Genomic DNA, 19,051 nt, shown 5'->3' with positions numbered 1-19,051 from the left:
GTCTATTTCCTATGTTACTGCTGCTTTTTCTTTCATGGAAAAAAAAAACCAAAAATAATTTATTAAAAAAAAAAAAAGAAAGAAAGAACCCTGTTAAAGGAAAATTTTTTAGGAATTTGTTTATTTGTTTTAGATAAAATCGCCTATATCCAATTCCAATAAAAAATAAAATAAAAGATAAAAAAGCAAACGCACTGAGATGACGTTAATTGAGTGTCGCTTTGAATATTCCTGCTGGCCAATCAAATAGTAACGCGTCATATCCATCCGGGAAAGCATGTTACTAAAAATTAAAGTTAAGGTTATTTTTGGGAATTCAAAGAATGCGATTTTCCTATTTTTGACGTGGCGTTAATTGATTGGCTTTGGTGATTTAACTAGGGCAACCCTTTGACAGGCAACCTAAGTTGTTGTGTAATAATTTAACCTTGTCCTTAGGTCAAATTCCTTAGAAATTCAATCTAAATTCACGTTACATGACGGTTAAATTTAAAAAAAAAAACAGCTATCCACTGCAACTTTTCTTACCGGAGAATTCGCAGGAAAACCTGAGCTGGCACCGTTTCATTGGCTCTTGTAACGTAAGGAAATCTTTTTTTTCCGAAATGCCCTTGATGTTTTGAAAAAAAACAAACCGCATCCCATTTATGACCAATATGATTCTGACACCTCATTATTGTCAATCAGGCAAAAAAAATAGCTTTTAAGTCTTTAACTAAATTGCGAACGCAACTGAGAACCGGTTGAGGAAGTGGAAGGGGAGAGGTGTAACTGGTTAGGTGAGTACAGGGGGGAGAGGTGACCGGAGGTGGCGGTGAAAGCGCGGGCGTGCGCGAGGAGGAGATTGAACTGGGATTTACAAAGTGGAATGGAGTCCGCCAATAAAAGGGATTTTCGGTTTCTAAGCGTACAAAAGGGCGGACTCGAAAGGCATTTGTCAAATTTGGTTAATTGTGGAGTCAAGTCACAAAGAGGCAAAAAAAGCATGGAACACCAACAACGTGAGAATTTTTACAATCTACAATCTCTGAGATTTAGTGACAATTTATAAAGTATAGAGTAATTATGAAAATTAAGAAATAAATAATAAATAAATGATAAAATTCTTAGAAAGCAAATAATATTTTTTAAAAAATGAATAAATTAAATGGGAAACTATTTTATTTTAATTGACCTTACAAATCAAATCCATTGCCTTTTTCATTTTAACTATTTAAGGGTTTTTTTTTAACATAAAGAGAAGAAATCCATTATATTTTGAATTTTATATTGAGATAAATGCTTTCTCATCTATAGACTATCAATTTTACTTCATTTTCAAGATTTAAATTGAGAAGCAAAAAAATTATTTATTATAAGAAAATAATTGGTGGTTCTTGTTTGTCATATTTTTCTTTGTCCCAAAATGCATTTTTTATAGTGTTGTGCATTAACTTTGATGAAAAAGAAAGTGGCACAGTTCTACCTTTTTTTTTTTTTAAAGAGGCATAGTTCTTCTTATAGTAGCATCATGTATTGGCAAATCAATGGATTGGATAACCTTCCGAATCCAATTCTAAAACTCAATATGTCTAATGTGTCTTTTTGGTACTGAATATTGTTGTCAAAAAATGTGTTTATATATATATATATATATATATATGTAACCTTTCTATAATTTATATTATACAATTAATGTCTTAAGAAAACAATCAGATTTAACAAATTATGTGTACTTACTTGTATTAGTACCAAAGTTGTTAATATTGTTTGGGACAATATTTAAAATTAAAAAAATGATATATGCTAATTCAATTATTTTAATATATTATTTCATATTTTTTTTATTTAATGTAAATATACGTAAATTTATGCATAATAATATTATTAATAATAAAATATATAAAATATTTTCAAAATCTAAATAAATAAGTTTTAAAATATATGAAATGATATCATCAATATATTATAATATTTTTAAACATTTAATCTGATCATATAATATTTAAAATAATTTTTTAATGTAAATATTAAAATAAAAACAAATAGATGAAAAAAATTAATTTTTGTTTCATGATTGTTAAACATTAAGAGTGCAATATTTTATTGAAAGAAATTGAAATAATTACAAATTTTAGTTTAAAAAATAAAATATAAAAGAAAATAAATTACAGTAAAAAAATAGAGAAACTTAATTTTTAAGGATTATTTTATCAAATTATTTTATTTTTATTATATTAAAAATAATTAAAAATTTTAATTTTAAAATTTATAAAAACATGTTCCACATTTACCTATCAATCAAAACATACAATTCTATCAAAATAGTCAAAAATAACGAAAATAATAAATATTATTCGATATCAAATTTGATATGAAATTATTTTTAAATTTATCATATTTTAATATAATTCAAACGTATTGATCGGTATCTTGGTATTGAAATGAAATTAAAATTATTGATTAAAATTAGTTAGACTCATAAATATTACATTTTCAATTAATCTAAAATTTGATATATATAATTTATGCCAATAAAATATAAAATTTATTATTATATTAATAAATATAAACTGTATAAAAAATATGAAATGATATAAAATTATTTTAATTTTACACTAATATAAATTAATTTCTTTATATATTCATTAAATGCCTATATATATATATATATATTGGGCAAAAAAAGCATCTAAATATATTTGTAATTTTAATCTAATTCCCATGGAATTTGTCCATAAAGTATATTCTACATCGTTTGGCAAATCGAATTATTCCATTCTTTCCTCGAAAGCTTTTGCTGTGTACTTTATTTTGAGGAATTTCCCTTTTTTTTTTTTTGAGCGAATATTTGTTTTTGTTTTCCTAAAATTTACTAATCAACGGTTTTCTCACTCTAAAATTCAATCGACTACTTAACAACTCAGTACCACTTGTTTTTGTTTTTTTTTTTTTTAAGTATAATTTTTAAAGAAAAGCAAGTTCAAATTCATTTTTATAAGGAAATACGTTCACATTGAGTAAAATACTTGTACATATATTTTTGTTTAAAGAGTTAAAAAATCTTTGAAGTAATATAATTTTGTTTCTTGATTTAACTATTTAATCAAGAAATGAAAGTAAAAATTCAAGTAAGGATAGCATCGAAGTGTATTAAATCAATACATTATTAAATTTAAATTTAATTTAATTTAAATTTTTTAAAATTGATGATTAATATACATTTAATTTGATCGAATTTTATTTTTCATACTCAAATTTATTTTTTAATTTATTAAATGAAGATATAATAATATGTATTAAGTGAGAGTCTTTAAATCCAAGCTCCCATATGGCTCCGTCACTTATCCTTGGTTAAGTCGAATTATTTCTTTATAGTAATTAAAAATTAGTATTTTTTTTTTAACATGGAACATGTGATAGATTTAACCTGAAATTCAAAGGTGTATAGTTATTGATGTAAATATACAGAGAATCAACCAACATGTGAGCTGTGACATATAGGTTCATTCATATTTTTTTTCTATTTGTAGTTACACTATTTATAGTTTTTCTTAATATTTGTATAGAATTTATCTTCTCTTTGTATTTACAACATTTATAGTTTTTCTTTATAATTTTATAGAGTATAAGAATTTATTTTCTATTTTTATTTACACCATTTGTGGTTTTTTTTTTTTTTATAATTGCATTAAATGAAGGGATATATATAAAGGAAAATTAAATAATAATGCAAAATATATATAGTAAATTTAAAACTTTTTATATTTGTAGGAGTGGAACTTTATTTTTATCTGGGAAAATGAGGGACTAAAATCCAACTTTTTGAGTATGGGTTACAAGCACTACTCATTAAACCAAAATTTTAATGAGAAATAAAAATTAAATACAAGAAAGATGCAATCTTTATTTAATCCTTTAGAGAGGGACACCTATAAGTTGTCGCGGAAAGTTCTGATCCTCACTAAAAGTCCTCGCCTTTTGTTTATGGCCGTCACTAAAGTCCTCACTTATTTCTCCTGTTTTTGTAGTAACTTGTTTTTGCCTTTTTTAGTATTTAGGTAATTTGGTTGCTTACAAATACTAATTTAAATTATTTATTATTTTTTAAATATCTATAATTTTTGTATTATTACTCTTAAAAAAAGACCTAAATAAATAAACTTTATGAACAAAAATTTGGCCTTAATAATAAAAACTATTTAAAAATATATTTTTTATGATTTCTTTAATTTTTTTATATTAAAAATCATGAAATTTTAGTATTAAATATATTAAAATCAATGTTTTTTTTTTTTAACTCCATAAAAATTAATGCAAAACAAACAAATAGAGATGAAGAGAGCATAAAATTATTGTCTTCAGAGGAAAATAAATGTTAAAAATGTTTGAATTCCCCAACCCATTTTGATAGTAAATAAAACTATTCCTCTAACTGGATAAAAAAACATATAAAATATTTTCCATACAAAATAAATCAATATATAATAAAAATTTATCAACATTAAATATGATTTATTTAACTTAATACTTTCAATTCAAAGTCACCCAATATGATTTTATTAAGGTTATATACATTTCTAGGACCAAGTCTCCTTCTCTCTTCATATTTCATTTTCAAACTTCTTTGTGAAATGGACACGTAAGAAGCATTGGTTCTAATTTTGACAAACACAAAGCAACTTTGCATGTTTTGTGCAATAATATAAGAATATATGGTCACAAATTTTGGAGATTTGGGCATGTAGGGATCAGATTGCACCATTTTTCAACTGCTTCTAAATCAGCCTTTTTGGACTGACTCTCTAAGGTTTTGATAAATGGGCTGAAAATTATTTTTTGGAACAAAATCTAACATAAAAAACACCCAAATTGACAAAGATTTTTTCACTTTCATATTGGTGGTAGGCCACAGCATGAAATGGACTATTATCATCTAAAAATTCAATTTTATGGGAATTTGATATCGTAATGTCCGGTTCAATAACATATTACTTTTTATTATTTTAATATAATTAATTACTTATGATTCAAAATTATAAAAAAATTTATCAAAAATTTATCAAAAATTTATATAAAATTTTTATTTATAAGTGATAAATTTTTATTACAATTAAATAATTATAAACTTATAATAAAAAAATTGTAAGAGAAATGATTCTTTGATTGACTCTTCCACGGAGACCAAAGTCAAATCATTCCAAATACTTGGCACGCCATGGTTGCATCGACCAATTCAATCAAGGGACGAAAATCTCTATGTTTGGTTTGTGGACTTAACCAGAAAATCAATGATAGATTTAGTGGTCTAATGATGAAAGGGGCTTGCACATTTACTATAATCATTGTTAGTTCAGTTTGCATATCCCTTCTTGTCTACAGGCATATTGATTATTTAAATTTATATTATTAAAATTATAATAATTAAATAAGTTGAATAGAAAAATAGTTCTTATATTATATATTTTTTTATTAATTTGATAGTTAAAATAATAAAATTCTCATTTTACTGTTTAAGCTTTCATTTCGTTAAATATTTTTATATTTCAATCTAATATCTTTAGTCAAAATTTTTATGTGGTATTAATTTCAATAAAATTATGATATATAGCTTGCATTGATTTAAAAAGATTGAATAACTTATAGCCTAAAATTTTGTTAAAAAATTTTTTTGTGTGTGGATGTATAAGCAATTAAATTAATTGAGATCAAAGATTAAATTAGAGATATAAATAATATATTAATATTAATAAATTATTTAAGTTAAATTTGAATAAAATTTAAATTCAATTAAATTATTATTAAGTCAAGTTTGAAATCAACTATTAATATATCGATCGAATGAAGTTCAAATATTATTATATTTGATTCGAATAGTTTTTGAGTTTAATTAAATTTTTATATTTTAATATATTTTAATTGTTTTAATTAATAAAATATTTCAAATTCGAGTTCGAATATAAACAATTAAGTTTTTATTAAATATAAAAATTAAAATTATTTTTTTAATACTAATCAAACTTAATCAAAAATTTAAATAGTTCGATTTCTATTTCAAATAAAATTTGAGTTAAAAAAAATAAACTTCATTTAAACTCAAATCAAATTTTAAATATCAAATTTAAAATTAAATTTAAATTTATTATTATATTAATTTAAATTCAATCGATTACATTTTAAATTAAATAAGACAAAATCAGAATGAAAGGAGATATATTTGGTCATAAATTACGACAAAGGGGAAAATCTTGGGTGTGGTCGGGTCATTTTCATTTGGGTGATGGATTTATAAATGGTTCAATAATTTTATGGATTTGCCTTTCCTTTTAAGTGAGGATGTCTGTGACTGACCATTTATGTTTTGGGGGTCCTTTAGCAACCAAAGTCAGACATTGTGCTTTTTACATTGAACTTGGTTCATTTTTAAATAAATCAACAAAATCTGAAGATTATTTTTTTTATTAAAATTTTGATTGAAAAGAACTTGGGTTTTTTTTTTTTTTTTTCCCATCAAAATCACTTTGATTATTTGACTCGAGCTGGGTTAAAATCTCTCAATTTCTCAAGATTACTTGATACTTCCTCGTTTCAATTGGGCTAAATGGCTTGGCCCACAGAGTCAAGAGTAGGCATGGCGTGACTTTTATAAATTGACATGGGCTCTCCAAATTAGCCCAACCTTCCCTGGGTTCAATAATGCTAAATTTTACCATAATCCCATTTTATTAGGTTTTTTTTTTTTCCCTGATGTATGAAGATTTAATCTCAACTTTTTGAGCACCGGATGCATGTTCTTATTATTGAATTAAATATTCAATTTATTAATATTTTAAATATCATAAATAAAATAAAATATGTATTTATTTCCACGTAGATGTTTTTCTTATTCAATACATATCAATCATATTTATTATATGTAAGTTTGCCTATTAATTCATATTATAAAAGATAATTAAATTCGGAAGAGTCAAAATATGCAAATAAATATGATTATTATTTTTTTGGACAAAAAATATGATATATATCAAACTTAATTTTTATTAATAGCAATTTAAAATACTAATGGCAAGTTATGATTCATTGATATTTAATAAAAATAATATAATATACCCCTTTGTTTTCTAAGGTACCTTAATAATAATATTTATTATTAAAGAATACTAGTACCATATATATTTATTGTAATATTTTAAAAAATAAAATAATTTTGACTTAAACTCTTCTAGTGGAGCTTTTTTTTTTTTTTTTCTAAATTAAAAACAAAAAAACCCAGAATCACCAGTGATATCATTGTCCAGAGCCCATCTTTTCTCTGTGAAATCATTTCATTTTTACAACAGTCCATTTCTATTCTCCTAAATTTGGGTCCAATCTCTTGTGGCCAAAAAGAAAAGGGTCCCATCTATGCCTAAAAGTTCCAATTTTTTTTTAGTCCAACTGCTCATCAAAATCACATATTTTAAAATCTTTTTCAGTTCATTCATGCATAACAAAATAAATATATATTTTTTTCAGTTTGATTGTCATATTCATTCAATCCTCTTCAAATCTTGTTGCTTTGGTCAAGTTTTAAATGCTCAATCGTCGATAAGGGCCACGAAGGGCACCCTCGGATTCTTTGTTTTTTGGTTGTGGTCAAGGCGGTATATTCTATGCCTGCTACTTTGATTTCTTGGCTCTTGGCGTATCCTTTCAGGTACCAAACTCTGAAAATACTCACTTGGAACTATTATTCATCTTAAGTTTTCTTTCTTTGATTTTTGTTTCGAATCCCTTGAAATTTTAAGTTTTTAGCTGGCTTTTACCTAATAAACATTGAAATGTGGTTCCATAACTTTGATTAAACACAGATAGTTCACAGTTTTAGAAGGTTGTGGTTACACTTTTCTATGAGCTGCATTATGCTTGGTCTTGAAAAGCATGCACTTTGCCTACATCCTCCTTTATCTTAGCCTAATTATATGCTAAATGAGGTTAAATGATTTAATTAGTAACTTGCTTTATAGTTGTTTTTTTTGGCGGTGGTTGTTGTACTGATTTTTTTTTTTTTATGTTGCAGCTCTAAAGCATATGCAAATATGCCTGAAAAGGAGAGATTTCTCCATGGTTGTGCCCTCCTGCTGTGTATCTCTCTCGGGTCTTTGCTACTTGGGGTTGCAGTTTCAGAAATTCCATTGGGATCAAAACTGTCTGCAGAAGAAAATAATTCTTGGGTTTCTTCTAATGGTGATTTTGCAATTGGGTTCTATAACCGCCCTGATCAACGAAACCAGTTTAGTGTTGGCATTCGGTTCAATTCAAAGTCGATTCCTGTTGATAAACAGACAGTGGTTTGGGTTGCCGGAGGTGATGTTACTGTTAGTAACAACTCCTATTTCCAGCTTCAAGAGAATGGGGAATTGGTTCTTTTTGATGCCTTGCAGAGTCATGTAGTGTGGACCAGCAAAACAAGCCAGTTATCCGTTGAGTTAGCTTTTCTTCGGGATGATGGCAATCTTGTCTTACTGAATGGGAAGAAAGATGTAATTTGGCAAAGCTTTGATAATCCAACAGATACGCTTCTTCCTGGCCAGCGACTTTCTGCTTTTACAACATTGAGAGCTGCCAGTCAAAATTATGTTTCAAGTTTTTATAGCCTCTACATGAATGTTTCTGGTCAGTTACAGCTAAGGTGGGAAAGCAGTATCATCTATTGGAGAACAGGATGGCCTTCTCATTCAAATCTCAGTGCTGTTCTCACTCCTGATGGAAGCCTGCAACTTGTGGCCCCAAATTTGGGACCTGTTTGGTCTGTATTTGGAGAAGATCATAATGAAACTGTAAGATTCAGGTTCCTCCGGCTGGATGTGGATGGTAATTTGCGGTTATATTCATGGATTGAGGTTTCTCAAACATGGAGATCAGTTTGGCAAGCTGTTGAGAATCAGTGTAAGGTCTTCGCAACGTGTGACCAGAAAGGCATCTGTGCATTTAATGCATCTGGTTCCCCTGTTTGCACGTGCCCATTTCACCACACAACTCAGTCTAATTCAAAATGTTTGGTTTCATCTCAGCATGTGTGCAAATCAGGGTCCATTATGGTTGAGTATGCCAACATATTTCTTTATGGAATTTACCCGGTTAACGGTTTTATCTCCTTAACCAGTTTAGACAAATGCAAAAGCATGTGCCTAAGTGACTCAAGTTGTACTGCTGTAACCTTCTCAAATGATAGAAGTGCAAAATGCAGGATGATGAAAACTCAGTATGTCAGTGGTTATTCAGATCCCTCTCTTAGTTCGACCTCTTTTGTTAAGAGGTGTTCAGACCCCATAGCTGCTGATCCCTTCTTCCCATTGAAGTCTCCGCCACAAGCACATAAGGATTATTATAAGATTTGCATTCCTTGTTTAGTTGGAGCAGCCTCTGGCACAGTATTTGTGTTTGTTGTGATTCAGTTGGGAATGGGATTTTACCTTTATAAAAGAAGAAAATCTTACAGGAGACTGGCTTCTTTAGCTTATTCCAGTCCTGATTCAAAATGTTTAATCATGTTATCCTTCACTGAGATCAAGGACCTGACTGGGAATTTCAACAACCAAATTGGGCCTAAAATGTTCAAAGGTGCCTTACCCGACAACCAACCAGTCGCAGTCAAAGAGCTGGAAGCAACAATTGAAGCAAGAAAATTTCGAGTTGCAGTGTCAAAGTTAGGAAGCATTTATCACAAAAGTCTTACCAAGCTGGAAGGCTATTGTTGCGAGTTGGATCACAGGTATTTAGTCTATGAATATGCCAAGAATGGCTCTGTGGAGAAATACATAGAAGATTCGACACTGGCTGAGAGATTGACTTGGAGAAAGAGAATGGAAATTTGCCTAAGTGTCGGTAGAGCCATATTTTATTTGCACACTGAGTGTAGAGAATTTTTATGCCTTGGAAATTTGAAATGTGAAAATGTAGTCCTTGATGAAAATTTTGAGGCTAAAGTGAATGAATTTGGGTTGGGGTTGCTTTATAGTGAGGCATCGTCTTCCTCCCATAGGGCTTCAGCACATAAAGACTTGGAAGATTTTGGCAAGATGGTTTTGACATTAGTTAGTGGGTTTAAAGACGTGAATGATGCTTTTGATTGGGCTTACAAGGAATGGATTGAAGGTCATCCGGAGAATGTAGTAGATAAAAGACTCAAGGATGAAGTGGATGCCAAGGAACTGGAGCGTGCATTGAGAATTGCATTTTGGTGCCTTCAAGCGGATGATCGTCTGAAACCCTCAATGGGGGAGGTAGTGAAGGTGTTGGAGGGCACACTTCCTGTTGATCCTCCTCCACCACCTCTTAGTTGTTGGAGATCATCAAGGGAGCAAGAAGACTCATCAGAATTAGGCTCAGAGACGTAGGATTGTAATGTACAAGTGTGATCGTTTTCATTAATTTTTCTTTTCTAGTTTTATATGGTAGGATTAGGACTAACCCTCACAGCAATGACACTCTGAGGCTTTATTCCAAAAAGGGACATATGCCATTTTTTCCCCTACTGATGTTAGTGCAAAAACCATGTTCCTTTTGTCAAATAGTCATTCTTTTCTTCAGCATTATGGCCCGGCTTGTTCTTGAATTTTTCACTTTCAGTTACTATAAAATGGGGCATTCTCTGGTTGTGTGGTTCTCATTTCTCTATGAAAATTTTAAAGGTATGAAGGGCTGAGCATAACCACTGGCTGGCCAATAGACAGAGCATACTGGTTTGGACTTGACATTAGACCTGGAGTTATTTCTTCTTGATCAATCCTGAGTCCTGAATCCTCATAGCTGATAATAAGAAGCCGCTTAGCTCTAATGATCTGAAAGTGTGACTGAACATAATAAAAAATCATAGCCATCAATAAAACCTTGACTAAGTTCGGAGGAAATTCAAATTAGACTGTTTAGCCATAATGAATTGTTTTTTTTTCCAGCTTGCTAATGTCTTCGTTTAAATTATGTTAAGGGGAAAGCTTTTAAAATAAAAAATATTTTCATATAAAGAGTTGTGGGTTTCTACATTTGAAGATCAAAGTTCTCTGGATTTAATATGATTCATTTACTAGTGTATTAATATTTAAATAAGTTGACATGACATTAAAATCAACATATGAAGAGTATGAATTTAAAAAAATTTATATGTTTAATGTCCTCATTAACTAAATAATTATAAAAATAAAAGATATACGAATAGATTAAAAATTAAAACTCTTTTGTTGGCCTATGATTTTTCAATTTATAAATTCAGTAAGACATTCGCACGAGAATATATTAATTTTTTTTTTTTAAAGATTTGAACTATTTTTTAATACAAAATACACTTACATATCATTACATTTAGCCAAAAAAAAAAAAAAAATCATTAAGTCAGAATTTGGAATATGAATATGCTTGAATTTTAAACTTAGACAAAATGTGCCGGTAAACTTTGATGTAAATTATGGAAAAAAGAAAATTTTATTTCAGTGCGGCAACCAACCATGGACCCCTTGAATTATGAATTTATGATTACAACTATGAAACCACAAACATGATATGACATGGATGACCATTTACTTTTCTTTTCCCCGCAATTAATATTATTAGACAAATTTGGAGATATCTTTTATTCTATTACAAAATAAAAATAACTTTTACTTTTATATATTCATTTATTTATTTATTTAAGCTTGGTTTAGAGAAAAAATTATCTTAGCCCATTAATTAATCAAGTAAATATCAAGGACTCATCTCCACTTGTTAGAATTTGAGATTTTATTTTAGATATTTTGAGTTCAAATGATGAGAAATTTTGTAATTGTTATGATATTCTATGCATTTTATGCCTTCTATGCACTTTAATATGAATAGGTTTGGGCCTGCTCTTCATCTACTATATTTTAATTTTATTTGAATGAGTTACTTTCTTTTTTTTAAAAATTAATAATCATAATCAAAATTTTATGTCTGAATTAAATTAAATACACGGTCGACAAATCCCATGTAAGATTAAAGGGTTTGACAGCCGAAACAGTAAGGCCTGCAAATACAAGCCTTATATTACGAAGGCCCACACAATTGAAGGAAAGAAAAATGTGTTCTTCTGATGCTTCAGTCACAAGCAAATCCAATGAGATATGTCACATCCTATTAATAACATTTCAACTGCACCTGTTGAAAGGATTTAATTTGGTTAATTATAAGAAAATGCGGGAGTGCAATTTTGAGGAAAAAATCATATAAAAAAATAAAACAAAATTATGGTATAAAAATTCAAGAAACAAATGTAAGACGAGTGAAATTTTGTCATAGTATCTTTTAACAAAAGTACTTAAATAAAATATTAAAATTCGTTCAAATTATTTAAAATTGTATATTTAATTTATATTTCACAATATCAATGGACATGTCAAGGCTTCGATCTTTATATGCAACATTTCAAAAATAAATTATTGAATGGACTAAACAAATGTGATATTATGTTTTGATATAAGTCATGAAAATATGACAAGAGATTGTAAATATTAAAATTTAAATTTTTTACATATTATTTTTTAAAAAAAATTATATAAATAATTAAATTTAGGTCAAGAGATAAAAAAATCCTTGAACTAAAATTTAATAATCATCAAAGCCCTTATTATTATTTTTGCAATCAATTAAACTTTCAAACATTTATTTTCATAAATTAAACTCTTATTAGAGGAAAAATGATTAACTGTTTTTGTCTAATTGATGGCTTAATTGAATGAAAATATAAGTGTTTAATTGGATGAAAATAGATATTTAAGATCTCAATTGATTTAAAGTAAAAAATTTTAAAATTTAATTGATTGTAATAAAATATCAAAGATTTAAATAATTATTAAATTTTTATTTGAATTTTTTTTTTTAGCTTTATGGCTTAAATTTATTTATTTACCAAAATATTTTACCATCTCAATCGGCAGCCATGCACGCGGAGCACAGTGCCAACGCAATTTTCAACTTCAATAATAAGGTGAGGTGAGTCCATAAATACTGAAACAAAATTGAAGATCTTGGGCGAAATTCTAACTTAGATATCGATCTCTCTTCGTCGACAACGTGTTTCAATCTTATCAGGATTTGGTAGAGTTTGGAATAAAATTTTAATTTTGAGTGGTAGTAGTTATTTGCTGCTGTAAGATTATATTGGACTGTACTTAAAAAGTTTAAACCTATAGCAGAAACTTTTTCCATTAGCCAAATTGTTAAATCAGTCCCTTTTGGAATATGTTTCTGTTTGCTATGTTTCAAGCAATCCCTTGTCAGGTTTTTGAAGTTGTTAGTGGTCTCTTTGTACAAAGCTAGCTGTGCTCCAGAAACCCAGCCATGACAAGCGAAGACAGCTCTATTTAATACAACACACACTTCATCAGACGTCTCATCGAGTTTTACGATTTCCACCATGCTTGTCTAGCCTAGTATATGCTATCCTTTTAGTTTTCCCAAATGGCTCCAACTGCAACAAGAAGGTCGAAAAATTGTTGCAGGCGGCTAGAGGTCGAAAGAGATTGCAGCCTGGAATCATCAATGGAGTTGCCTTGTGATCTCATTGGTGGTAGTAGTACTAGTAGTTGTTGTAGCAGTTCCAGTGACTCATCATCCAGGATTAGTACTACCGCTGACAAGGAAGACAATAACCCTGTGAAAGTTTTGCAGACTTGTTGTTCTACTCCAAAGGGTCAAAGGTTTAGAATACCAAAGGTTTTAACTTGTCCACCAGCTCCAATGAAACCCAGAGTTGCTCCAAAGTTCTTATCTAGGAGGTCTTCTGCTATCACCTTCTTTGCTCCTCCAGATATAGAGCTTTTCTTCTTACTTGCATTTCAGAATGTCTCATCTTAAATTAGTCCTTTAGCTCTTCTCTCATTAGCTTCGATTCTTCAAGCATCAGTACTACTTCAGCCTGTTTAAGAAATGACTAAATGTATGATGTAATGTTAATTGTTAATGTCATCTGTTAGGATTTTCTATGTGTTCAAGATGCCTATAAATAAATATATGAACAATGTATTGATCCAAACTTTGCTTACTGACCAAAAATAATGCATTCAAATAATTTGATGTGAGATTCAGACTGCATGTTAGACAATCATGTGAGTTACTGAAACAACCTCAGCCAGCTACCTCATTCAATAAAAAAAAATACAGTAAAAAAAAAGAAAGTGTAGTTGTTAGCTGTTTTTTAAATTGAAGAATAGAGATGATCTTCTCCCCGTTAGTATATTTTTTACTTTTTGATTTTAGTTGGGGTCAACTCCATAAAGAAATATATGCAGAAAAGCTTCTTTTGAATGTAAGCTCATATATATTGATTAAATATTCTTCAGCTTTCTGCACTTTCTTTCATAACCTTTTTGGAATTGATAGGGACATCATCTAATCTTATTTCCATAAAATATAATGTTGCTGCTAGCTTCCATGTGCATGTTAGCTAGATTTTGCTTTGCTTTTAGTTCTTTGACATATAGAAAAGTTTACACATGAAGCTTCCCTTCAACAATAAGTTCTAATTTTTCCAAACTCGGTTTGTAAACAGTAATCATGACTGGTAGATTTTAGGGTTCCTAATTTTTTTTTTTCACTAATTGATTTTGGACAATCTTTTGCTAGAAATAACATTATGGTAAAAAATGCTTTGAAAAAATTGAACTGTTCAATGTTGATACTATATAAATGTTAATATATCAGCATGGCGTCATAATTATAACTTATATATTATTCTAAAAATAAATTACAAAATTATTAAATATTACTAAAAATTATATATAATATTTTCACTGCGTGGATAGATGCAAAAGAAATATAATAAAATAACATAACAGCCGATAAATAGTCAACAAGTTTCAATTGCTGTTTTGGACAAATTTTCAAAAGCTAATGGAGCTTTTACATTGTCAAAGATGAGAATGCTTTGTGCATGTATATATACATTTAGGAAGAAATCAATTTATACAAAAAAATTTACATTTTTTTAATTATTTATTTTAATAGATTAAGAAATGAGATTAAACTATTTTTTTATTTGTTTCACTCATCCTTAAATTTATTAAAATCATAAAAAAAATATAAAATTAAAAAATTTTACAATAATTGATCACTTTTCATATAATATATTATATATATAATAAAAATGGTTTTCTTTTTTAATTAAAAAAAGTATTGGTTTTTTTTTTTTTTTAAATATCTTAGAATATATCTCACAATCAATTCCTTTAAATCGATATTCTAAAACAAGTACTATTATTATTTTTTCAAAAGATTCATGTAATTATATATATATATATATGTCTTGAAATCTGGACTAAAAACCCTCTTTAATATTTTAAAAACAAATTATAAATGAGTTCTTTCAGTAATCAAATGTAGGTTGATGCAATAATTATTGTTCTTGATTGATAATGGCTAAGAATAGGGATGGTATTCAATGGGATTGGCTGTGTTCTAAGTTAATGCTGAAAATCGAAAACAAGATAGACACAATCAAAGGAAGAATATGGCTACTTTTTTTTCACTTTATTGGGTGAGTTGTGGATCGATTAGATTTTGATATTGATGGGCGATGGGCGATGGCCAATGTTTTTGGTATTACGTGTGTGCGTGTGCGTGTATCACAGATAGTGGGAAGAGAATCCAATGAAACACCCTTATGCTGATCTTCGTTTGTGAATGTGAAACTGGCTGCTAATTTCACCCATCAACATTTCTAATTTCACCTTGATTTTTCATAGCTACACATCATGATCCTAACCTGATTTTTCAGTTGCCAGTTGTAGTTGTGGGGGAAAAACAATTCTATCCTAAATTCCTTTGGCTTGATCCTTTAGTGACACTCTACATTGATGCTAGCAGATTCTTCTTGGTATTTATGGTCGGCAAATTAATGATCTTCATCGAGCATTTGCCTGTTCAAATCCACTCTTTCCGCATCGATTCAAAACTTTAGACAATTAGCAACAATTTCCTTTAATTATATTGGATATACAAAGTAATTTACAGAAGACCATACTGGCATTTAATTGTAATAATTCTTGACACAATCAATCAGAATTAGAAATATTGAACATATATAGATCATAGAAGCAAGACACAAAAAATCAAGCTATATATAGCTGTCAAAGCAAGTTAAATTAATTAATATATATAATTATAGCTTGAGGAACATTTTATGCAGTTGTAGCTCATGATCTATGAATGTAGCACTTTCCTCTAGCAGCAGTTTGAATCAGGACCTGTCCAACCCCTTCTCCAAGCCCTTCAATCAGCCCTCCAATGAATTTTATCACCACTTGAGAAGTAAGCCTAATTGCAGTCCCAAGCATGCTTGGCTTATCCTTGCCTTTGATGCCATTGGCTTGAAGTCCATTCACCATGTTCTTAGCACAAACTGCATGGAGATGATAATCACAGATGGTGCAACCGTACATTCTCCCTGATCTCCTCCGATTGCACTCTCCGCAGACAAAGCCAGCAGTGTCCCCATTCAAAGACTGGCCTGGCACGGGCAAGAGCCTTAGAGGGTGTGGATGGACTGAAATGTTGATTTCTGTTGACAACTTTGCACAGCATGGGTGCATCTGAAAATTGCAGACAGTGCATTTGAAAACGCATCCTTTGGTGGGCTTGGCACAAATATCACACCTCGATTTCAATATTCCCCCTTTAACTAAAATCATAAAGATAAAGTTATGATCAGTATCAAGTATCAAGATATATTGAACACAAAATATAATTTAACTTTTTTTTTTTCTTTTGTGTTTGAAGCTGTCATAAATTGAATTGAATTTCGGTCACTGAAACATCAATCCTCAGATTTTTAGTTGACAATTTAGCTACTAATTGTATACGCATATATGCCCATTGCAAGTAAATATGTGGTATAGATATGTTTATATTACAAATTAAGATAGAATTCACTTATGAGAATATTAGCTTATTAGTTGAAAATTTTCTTTTAATTTGACATTTTATTAATTTTCTACAATCCATCATTTTTTGATGCTCTGTCGATAAGGACATACCAATTAGCTTATTTCATTCTTAATAGCAGGGAGGAAATTAAGTAGCATAAAACCAATGTCTTCATCTGGAAAAGAATGAAGCTTTAGTTTATAGAAAACCATGCATTTCACCCTGTCTTTATTTGAATTGTTTAAACATTTTGCAAATGACAAGAGAATGCTTCAAATTGGAAAACTGATAAAAGAAAAAGAGCTGCGATTAAGAAAAAAATGAGCATCATTCAAGCTGCGTTATGCGTTTTGGTTCATAGTCTTCGGAATCTAATAGCCTTTACTAGCTATGGCAATTTTTTTTCTTCCGTCTATTTTCTCGGATAGATTAATCTGAATACAAAATATTAAATCTTTATCTTTAAAATTTGTATTATTTACACGTGGTTGTGTACTAGTATTCATATATATGCTTAATTAAAAGTGAAGAAAGGAGAAAAGAAAGGAAGTAACTAAAAAATTACCCGGTTTTGGAAAGAATATGATGTTGTGAAGGGGATGGATAGGGTGTCTCTTAAGAGCTGGAGGCGCAAAGGCGCAGAAATCATGCAGCTGATAGTCACAGTCAGTGCAAGTGAAGCGCATGCCGGCGCCATACTCCTTGCAGGCAGCGCAGGTGAAGAGGTCAGGCAGGGTAGTTTGGGAGATGGGGTGTTGGGGGTGAGCCACAAGGAAGATTTCATCTCCCAGCTGGGGAACCACAGGGGAGGTTAGGGAACCAACTGTATTGGTTTGTCGATGATGAGGTTGATCCATGGAATTAGGGAACTTGTTCTTTTTGCGAAATTAAGTGGTCTTCTTCGCGGGAGGATTGTTGTTCATCATCTTTATGCTCTTGTATAAGCTAGTGGTGCAATTTGCAATGACTGATGGTGAATATTTATGCTGGAAAAGTTGACATTATTCCATATGGGTTTAACTTTGTAAGGGAAAATAATACCAAAAAAAAGGGGGCGAAAGTAAAGATCATTAACCAATAATGGGAGAGTAACTAATTAACTTTATACTACAAATTTTTATATCAGTAATCAAGCATATGTAAAATGTTTGGTTTAGCTTATGGATGAGTTTTTTTCATTAAAAAACAAAATCAAGATATTTAGCTTTTAAATTTTAAAACTTTTAGCTTATGTAGAAAGTCCCTTAATTCAGTTTTTAAACAAAACTATAATTTAAAATTTCTTAAAAAGTGTTAATGTGTAGAAACAAATTTTAGCATTGATGACCATATCGAACTATATCTTGAACATAGTTTTTAAAAGATCAATTAAGCATGATTCAATCCATAAATGCCTCTGATTTTTAGGTATAGAAATTATTTTATTTTTCACATTTTTGGTTCTTAATTTGGTATTGAACCTGTTTTATCTTTTTATGTGAATTTATATCTTTTCTTTAACTTGGTTGCAAATTTATCATGGTTTTACATAATAATTATTGAATAAAAGTATATTTGTCCAAAATTAGGTTATTTGCCAAAGCTGGAAGGATCTTATGATAATTAAAATGGTTTTTACAGATACCATTAAACCCATTAAATTGCTGGAGAAAAAATTAGGCTTGCTTAAAAGACCGGATTGAGTCTTGGTTCCATCTAGGTATTCAATTTTATTTTTTAAACAATATTTTCTATATGATAATAAGTAGAGTAAGTTAGAATATAATTCCGTACATATAGATCTTTTTTTTTGTTTAAAAATTTTAAAAATAAGTAAATTTCCACAAAGCATAAGCACATTATTTGTTTAGAAATATAAATATAATTTTAAAATATAAATTAAACTAAATTATAACCCGTGTGATATGCGAAATAATTTTACTTATTTAATATGAATATATATATATATACAAATTATTTTTTTAAAATTATATTCAAATCTTTAAAACTTATAATATATATATAATTTTTATATATTGATTTGTCATTCAAAAATAAATTTTCTAAAAACAGTAAGAAGAAAATTATGTCTTTCCTTTGGATATTTTTATTTACAATAATATTTATATACATGTAAGATTATATCAAATAAAAATAAATTATACCTTTCTTAAAA

At 29.0% G+C, this 19,051-nt stretch overlaps 3 protein-coding genes across 4 annotated transcripts; 2 read left to right on the top strand and 1 right to left on the bottom strand.

The window, feature by feature from the left end:
- The first annotated feature begins 7,351 nt into the window (after positions 1-7,351).
- LOC111310901 (G-type lectin S-receptor-like serine/threonine-protein kinase SD3-1) lies at positions 7,352-10,530 on the top strand. 2 transcript variants are annotated; one of them, XM_022910273.2, is made up of 2 exons: positions 7,352-7,675; positions 8,039-10,530. In XM_022910273.2, the coding sequence occupies exons 1-2, from the start codon at positions 7,632-7,634 to the stop codon at positions 10,356-10,358; spliced, it is 2,364 nt and encodes a 787-aa protein (XP_022766008.2). In that variant the 5' UTR covers positions 7,352-7,631; the 3' UTR covers positions 10,359-10,530. The 2 variants fall into 2 exon arrangements, with proteins under 2 accessions (XP_022766008.2, XP_089624002.1); XM_089767876.1 differs by lacking the exon at positions 7,352-7,675 and adding an exon at positions 7,761-7,952.
- Positions 10,531-13,011: 2,481 nt separating this feature from the next.
- LOC149520248 (uncharacterized) lies at positions 13,012-14,114 on the top strand. Its single transcript, XM_089767139.1, has one exon. It carries the CDS (start codon positions 13,435-13,437, stop codon positions 13,828-13,830), a length of 396 nt encoding a protein of 131 aa, XP_089623265.1. The 5' UTR covers positions 13,012-13,434; the 3' UTR covers positions 13,831-14,114.
- A 1,921-nt stretch (positions 14,115-16,035) lies between these two features.
- LOC111310900 (protein VACUOLELESS GAMETOPHYTES-like) lies at positions 16,036-17,858 on the bottom strand. Its single transcript, XM_022910272.2, has 2 exons — positions 17,462-17,858; positions 16,036-16,651 (listed from the first exon to the last, which is right to left on the bottom strand). The coding sequence occupies exons 1-2, from the start codon at positions 17,751-17,753 to the stop codon at positions 16,167-16,169; spliced, it is 777 nt and encodes a 258-aa protein (XP_022766007.2). The 5' UTR covers positions 17,754-17,858; the 3' UTR covers positions 16,036-16,166.
- Positions 17,859-19,051: the final 1,193 nt, after the last annotated feature.

This window comes from Durio zibethinus, chromosome 1 (genome assembly GCF_047325235.1).
Source record: "Durio zibethinus cultivar Kanyao isolate XHJ-2024 chromosome 1, ASM4732523v1, whole genome shotgun sequence".
In the NCBI taxonomy this organism is placed as follows: Eukaryota; Viridiplantae; Streptophyta; class Magnoliopsida; order Malvales; family Malvaceae; genus Durio; species Durio zibethinus.
The sequence above is the reverse complement of the archived record's forward strand: the minus strand, read 5'-3'. Positions and strand labels throughout refer to the sequence as shown.